The sequence below is a fragment of the Lipotes vexillifer genome, unplaced genomic scaffold, assembly GCF_000442215.2.
Source record: "Lipotes vexillifer unplaced genomic scaffold, Lipotes_vexillifer_v1.1 scaffold554, whole genome shotgun sequence".
NCBI classification, from domain to species: Eukaryota; Metazoa; Chordata; class Mammalia; order Artiodactyla; family Lipotidae; genus Lipotes; species Lipotes vexillifer.
In genome coordinates, this window is record NW_006794635.1 from 318012 (window position 1) to 325926 (window position 7915).

Below are 7915 nucleotides of genomic sequence, written 5' to 3' on the forward strand. Positions count from 1 at the left end.
AAGACATGGCTTGTCTGGAAATCAGGAGGTGATTATGATTTGCACATAGGATGGCATGGGGGAGGATATGAAATTACACAGTATGAAAGACCTTACATGTTCTACATAAGAGTTTCAGCTTTTTCCTCTCATTATTTTCCATGGTGTTATGTGTACCACAGGTGGCACACATGATTTTTTGGTATTTCTTACACTTATGAAATTTATTTCATTTTAATAGTTATATGTCATCAAAAAAAACTAACACTTATAACTTGTGATTTTTATGGATATTACAATGTGCCTTTCAACAAATCAATTTCCTCAAAATTAAAAGTAAAAATGATACGCATGTAAAGTAAAAACCCAGAAACTGGGAAAATCTCTTAAGTGGTAGGGAATCATTGAAGGCTTTAAACAGAATATAGACCTGATAAGTATGTATATTATATAAGAAGATAGTTAGGTGCTATTGTTTTGTTGTAGTTGTTTTTGTAGCGGTGTAGCTGACATGATGATGACAGTCTAAACCAGGGCAGAGGGGAAAATTATAATTTAGGAGACAGCACACGTAGGGTTTGGTGATTAACAGGTGATTGGTTCTGGAGGTTGAAGGAAAAGGGTAGATCTTAGGAACTCCTCCTAGGTTTCTGACTTGGTTAGCTGGGGGGTTCAGAGTGAAATTCGTGGAAATGAAGAACATTGAAGGAAGAGGAGTATATTCTGTTTGAAGTGCCTGAGAGAGATGTTTAATCCTGAGTTGACTGTATCAATCTGTAGCACAAGATTCTGGTAGGTAAGTAGTAAAGTCTTAGGACTTTACACCTAGGAGAAGTGTAAAGTAAGGAGCTAGAAGCAAGAAAGGAACACAGGGTAGGGAGTGGGGGCAGGCAGTGGAAGAGGGGTCTGCAAAGGAAATAAAGGAAGGCAAAATTCAGTAGAATGATGTCAGTACAACCAAGGAAGCTGGGTAGTAGCAAGGAGAAGGGAATAATAATCAGCTAAAATGATGCTTGAAAGGTAGTTACCCCGGGGGAAAGCAGGAAGGGACCAGGATTAGGGCAGATGAACAAAAGGGACTCTAGACTTCAGCCTTATCTTAACTTGTTTAATTTTTTAATTTTACGAAAAGAATGTATTCATAAAAGTAATAAACACAATTTAAGTGTTCAATTGGGCTTGGCATTTAGAATACTGATTTTGAGAGCACTTTCAGTGAAATGGTAGAGAAAAAAAAGCTAGCTAGTTAGCAGGTAGGTAGAATTGTCAGTGAATGGTTTGGAAGTGGAGCATGTAAGATCGTCTTTTATTAAAGTTGCTTTTTTTGTTGTTTATGCTGGTGAAATCAATGAACCAAGGGTCATTTGTTAAAAAGAATTCTAACTTACCGCTATTACCTTTTGTGGAGTCTACCATCTGTTACATAAAAAGGGATAGAAAGTCAAAAGTATGGGTAGGCCTTAACCTTTGAATAATCTGAGTATGAATTACCTCTCATTTACATTTACCTGCCCACTTGTAATCTTCTTGTGACCCATGTTCTTGGAGTAACAAACATTTAATAGGTCCCTCATGTAGGACAGGCACTATTGTACTTGATGTCTGTATATTAGTCGTTTCTCTGTATGTCCTAATGCACAGTGTCAGTGAAGAGAATATTATTTTCTCTTTGTCCTTGGGTAAATACACACTTCATTCTTTCATCTATTAAATGGAAAGTGTTGCCCATTTTAAGATTGTCAGGCTTAAAAGATAACAAAGAAGCATCTAGACTTGAGCCTGGCACTCTATAGATGCTTCTTTTTTTTTCTTTTTTTTTTTTTTTTGCGGTACGCGGGCCTCTCACTGCTGTGGCCTCTCCCGTTGCAGAGCACAGGCTCCGGACACGCAGGCTCAGCACTCATGGCTCACGGGCCCAGCCGCTCCGCGGCATGTGGGATCTTCCCAGAATGGGGCGCAAACCTGTGTCCCCTGCATCGTAAGGCGGACTCTCAACCACTGCGCCACCAGGGAAGCCCCTATAGATGCTTCTTAAAAGTGTTGCTTTGTTGCCTCCTACTACTTTCTCTGCCTTTTCCATTAAGTGACTGTCTTTTTTTTTTTTTAAATTATTTATGTCTTTGGTTGCATTGGGTCTTCGTTGCTGTATGCAGGCTTTCTCTAGTTGCGTTGTTGCAGTGCGTGAACTTCTCACTGTAGTGGCTTCTCTTGTTGCGGAGCACGGGCTCCACGCGCACGGGCTCAGTAGTTGTGGCGCACGGGCTTAGTTGCTCCGCAGTATGTGGGATCTTCCTGGACCAGGGATCAAACCCATGTCCCCTGAACTGTCACGGGGATTCTTAACCACTGTGCCACCAGGGAAGTCCCAAAGTGTCTTAACCAGCTCTTATGATAGTAGAATTCTTCATGTCATAAACTACATTTTTAGGACTTCAAATACTGTGTGTGAAGCAAAAATCAGTATGAGTAAATAAAAACCTATCAGTAATTTCAAAATCCTACAGTAAAAAGTAAATACATAAATAAGTGCATCATCATTGTCAGCAAAAAATAAAGTATGAATTTTGTGAACCATACAGTAATTCTATGTTATTTAACCTGGAATATGTTTTGGCAGTTTCTGTGATATCTCCTTGCTTTTTACTTATGTAGCCAAGAGGAACTTAAATTATAATTTTTTATTTATTTTCTACCATTACTGTGATCATTAGTATCACAAAAGTAGCAGCACCATGCAGAGTTAACACATAAGCTGTGGAGTGAACAAAGTTTTTGCAGTATGACCTTGGAAAAGTTACTTAACCAGTCTGAGCTTCTGTTTCCTCATTTGTAAAAATATACTCATCTCTTAGGGTTGTTGTGAGAATTAATACATATAACACATATAAAATGTTTAGTACAATGCCTGGCACATAATATGCATTTGATAAATATTAGATGCTGGGGCTTCCCTGGTGGCGCAGTGGTTGAGAATCTGCCTGCCAATGCAGGGGACATGGGTTCGAGCCCTGATCTGGGAGGATCCCACATGCCGCGGAGCAACTAGGCCCATGAGCCACAACTACTGAGCCTGCGCGTCTGGAGCCTGTGCTCCGCAACAAGAGAGGCCACCATAGTGAGAGGCCCACGCACCGCGATGAAGAGTGGCCCCTGCTTGCCACAACTAGAGAAAGCCCTCACACAGAAATGAAGACCCAACACAGCCAAAAAAAAAAAAAAAGAAAATATATTAGATGCTGCTTCTGGTTTTGTTGTTTCTATTTGCTGTGGGACTTTTGGCAATTACCTCTCTAAACTTCAGTTTCTTCATCTGTAAAGTATCTACATCATTCGCTACTATAAGGATGAATAGACATGATGTATAAAAGGGCACAGAGGCCCCGTAGATATTAACTTGTGTTATGACTGCTCTGACTAGCATTAGCGATAGAAGAAGGTGGTACTGCTAACAATACTATAAAATTCTCAGTTCCATAAATTAGAATGTGCAAATTAGCAATAGTTAGTTAGTTCTCAGTAACAAAATAATTAAGAAAGTTGCACATTTTTTCTTCATTAAATCCCATACCTTTTACTTTTCAGACAGTACTACAAGAAGTAATTGAAGATGGCTCGAAGTATGGATTAAAAAGTGAACTTTTTTCTGGCCTTCCCCAGAAGAAGATTGTGGTTGAGTTCAGGTGAGTGCCTACCCATCATACGTGTTGGTTAATCAACTGGCTGGGCAGGTGTTTTACTGTTTTCATCTGGGATCTCACAGAATTACACGTGGAAAAATTAAAAATCAGATTATATTATTTCCTTAAAATCACAGTGAGTTGATCATTAAACCATAAATAAAAATTTTGGACTTTAATCAAAGTACCTAGTGATTATTATGTTTCTTTTTAATTATGTATTAACAGTTTTGTGTTGTTTTTTTTTTTTTTGGAAGATCTCGTTCTTCCTTTTACTAGACTCCTAAAGCACAGATAATGGTTACTATCATATTAAGAATTTCAGAGTAATGTGATTATCAGAGAACAAGCTTTGTTGTGTTTGTAATGTATGTATATATATTTTTAGCTTTATTGAGGTATAATTGACAAATAAAATTGTAAGATAAAGTGTACAACATGATGATTTGATATATGTATACATTGTGAGAGGATTTCCCCCTTTGAGTTAGTAACTACATCTATTACCTCACATATTTACTTTTTGTGTATATGTGTGAGAACATTTGTTCTACTTGCTTAGCAAATTTCAATTATACAATACAGTGTTATCAACCATAGTCACTATGTTATACATTAGGTCCTCAGAACTTATTCGTTTTATAGCTGAATGTTTGTACCCTTTTACCAACCTCTCCTTATTTCCCCCAGCCTCCAGCCCCAGACAAGCACTTCTCCAGTCTCTGTTTCTGGGAGTTTGACTTTTTAGTCTTTAGAGCCCACATATAAGTGATACCATGCAGTGTTTGTCTTTCTCTGTCTGGCTCATTTTACTTAGCATAATGCCCTACAGTTTCATCCATGTTGTTGCAAATGACAGAATTTCCTTCATTTTTAAGGCTGAATAATATTCCATTATGTATACATACCACATTTTCTTTATCCATTCATCTACTGATGGACACCTAGGTTGTTTCCATACCTTGGCTATTGTGAATAATGCTGCAGTGAACGTGGGAGTACAGATTTCTCTTCAAGATAGTTTGTTTCCTTTGGCTATATACCCAGAAGTGGGATTGCTGGATCATGGAAAAGATTGTTTTTAAATTACTGGTTTTTATACTCAGATTATCCCAAATTAGGCTCCTTTATTCTCTTTGCATGTCCCCTTAAGCCTTGCTGTACTTTTCTTTTTGGCATAAGATGTTCCAACCTTACTCAGACCTGGAATTGTCCATTTCCCCCAAGAAGTCCTGGTTCCTTTTTGTGAGGGAGGTATTTAGAAGCCAAGTTCTGGGCCGTAGGAGTGCTTATTACTACTGGAACTCAATTTTTACTGATGTTACCAATTCGAATCCAACATCACAAGGTCCATTACATGTAATGCGTATTATTTAAAATTACCAGAGAAATAGCCTGACGTTTTAATGTGCCTCTAAATAGTCTTCATGATAACTTTCTTATATGCCATCAACAAAACCATCTAATCTATGACTTGCTTTTAGGTAACCAAAAGAGAAGAGGGGTCACTTTCAGGGTACAGCTGACAGGATGACAGCTGTTGAACATTGTTAGAGATATTGTATTTGCCTTCCTAACAGCCAAGGAAGAGCTTCGATGAGCTGTTTTCCCACTTAGAAAGATAGAACTTGCTAGAGCCTTTGTCTGAAGTATATGTTTTTGTGGAAGATTTTTAAAAATTGACATGGCAGATATTATTTCAAGTTTTCTAACTCATTATTATAATTTACGATGATAACTTAGTTAAACTTAGTTATGATTAGTACCTGGAGTAATCAGAGGTGAATGGTTTTTATGGATTCCACATTTGCACTGTCTCTGCCACTCAGTCATGTTCTTAGAAAAAGCAGACCCTCTAAGACTGGGTAAACTCATCTGTTTATGATAAGGACTGATTGTTGAGTAAGCTAACCTTTTTATGGAGCAGATATATATTACGAATAAATCTTATGCTACCGGTGCGCTCCAATCAAGATATTTAAAGTTTAGTGTAAACGTCGTTGCATCAAAAGAACAGAGAGGGACTTCTGCAGTCATCCTCACCCCAGAGAGGAACTACACTAAGGCCATCCCCCAAGGAAAGTTGCCGTCATTTCAGTCATCTCTTGCATAACAAGCCACTACAAAACTTGATACAGGGATTGGCAAACTTTAGCCCATGGGCAAAATCCAGCCTGCCATGTTTTTGTAAATGAAGTTTTATTGGAATACAGGCTTGCACATTCATTTATGTATTGCCACAGTGGCTACTTTCATACTCTAATGGCAGTTGAGTACAGTGGAGTTGAATAATTGCGATAGAGACCAGATGGCCTAAAATATTTACTTTCTGGCTCTTTAAGAAAAAGTTTGCCACACTCCTGATTAGTGTCTTAAAATAACAACCACTTTAATGTTCATGACTCTGTAGACCAGGAAATCAGGGAGGACATAGCCTAATGATTCTTTTACTTGCCTGTGGTCACTTATGCAACTCTGGTCATCTAGACATTATACTAGGTCTAGAAATCCAGGTGGCTCATTTACTTGTCTGGCATCTCACCTGAGGGCTGGCCAGGCATCTCTCTCTGCATTCTCCAACAGAATAGCCAGACCTCTTTACAAAGGTGCTCAGGGCTCCAAGATAGTAAAATATCTGGTTTTGTAACAGGCACATCATCACTTCTGTCACTGTCAGCTGGTCAAAGCAAATCACAAGATCATCCCTGATGCAGAGCAAGGGAGTAGATTACATCTCTTAACAGAGGGTGGCAAAGAGTTTGTAGCCACCTTTAATTCTTTTCATTCATGTCTTTACAGTGATGCAGGACACATACCCTTCTCTGGGGAGGTACTTCAGTTCTTGTACACTCCTTGCTCTTACCTAACCAACAGCAAAGGAAAATCAGTAGCAAAGTAGAATACTATCTGTTACTGCACATTCACCCTTGAAATAGTGCCATCAGAAGTTTCTTGAAACATGAACACGTGAAAAGTTGCCACCAGTGCTCACTTTTAATGCCTTCTTCTCAACGTTCACTTCCCCTTCACCATCCCTTCTCCCCAGCCAAGCTCAAAATACCAAGACCTTAGTCTTTCTTGCTCACTGATTCTTCGGCTTTTCTCCAAAGTTTGTGTTTCCCATATAATGCTCTTTTTTGTCTATGCTTATGTCTAAAAATAACATGTTCTATTTGAGTTGTAGTCTATAGGCTTTTTGAAGGGCAGTTTATTTGCTTATGGATTTGCCTCTCTCAGCTTTTTTCTAAAGCAGTTAAGGAAGGCTGGAACTTAAATGAGCATCTGAATGCTGATGAAAGCAGAGTCCATTTCCCAGCAGCCATCTTTGCTCTCTGTTATTTTTCATCTGGCATTGCTGTGGGACCATAGCTGCTTTCTCCCTTAGAAGTTTTCTAGTTGCTGTGGCGCTTATCATTGTGGTTTCAAAGTAGAGACAAACAAGTAGAGGAGAGGGTAAAAACTGATAGAAAACATTGTTCTTGAATTTGTCCTGAAAATGAGAGAGGTGGGAGGAGAGAATTTCTTTAACTACATAGTTTCTTTAATAGACCAGGCAACTTTCCCCTCAAAGCAAGAGATAGAATCACTGTGTTCAAGAAACTTGCCCCTTATATTGAGATGATGATGGTGATGATAGGTCAAGGAACTTGCTCATAGTCACAGAGCTAACTCTGAATCCTGTATCCTTAACCTTTCCTGCCTCCCTGATATATTGATATATGGTTGGTTTCCCTATATTTTGTCTGATCCAGGAGCAGTGTGATAAAGTGCCAGTGTAGATGACTGCCCCTCCGGGCTTGGGCTTACGTGGTAGGTAGAGTAAGAATTGAAGCTAACTACTGTCGCCTCTCTCCTCTCTGCAGAGTCAGCCTTTCCTATTTTGTTCAAATCAAATCTGCAGGAGCACAGTCTCTTCTTTCGTCAACACAATCTTCCCCATTCCCTGCTGTTCCCCAGTGTGAAGTGTTCAAATTGAGGACCTCTGGTAATATGGAAGTCCAGGAGATCAGGGTACCAATTTTCACTTAGTAACTGATTCAGTCATCTTGGATGGGACAGTTTATTTCTCTAGTCTCTTTTCTTGTATGGAAAATAAGAGTAATATTATCTCTTTTCTTACAAGATTGAGGAAATTACATGAAAGATTTTTTTTTAATTTCCAGTAAAGTGTCCAAATTGTATTCATAGTAGTTACTTTGATTGCGAAAGGAATTGAATTTGTATTTTCCATATCATTGTATTCCCTTCCGAGCAGGAAT

At 38.7% G+C, this 7915-nt stretch overlaps 1 protein-coding gene across 1 annotated transcript in view; it reads left to right on the forward strand.

Annotated features, from left to right (window-relative positions):
* RARS2 (arginyl-tRNA synthetase 2, mitochondrial) overlaps window positions 1–7915 on the forward strand; it is a 90362-nt gene that overhangs the window by 40546 nt on the left and 41901 nt on the right. The window contains exon 5 of the mRNA XM_007467305.1: window positions 3562–3659. Within this exon, the coding sequence (XP_007467367.1) occupies window positions 3562–3659 (98 nt within the window). The remainder of the gene's footprint in view (window positions 1–3561; window positions 3660–7915) is intronic.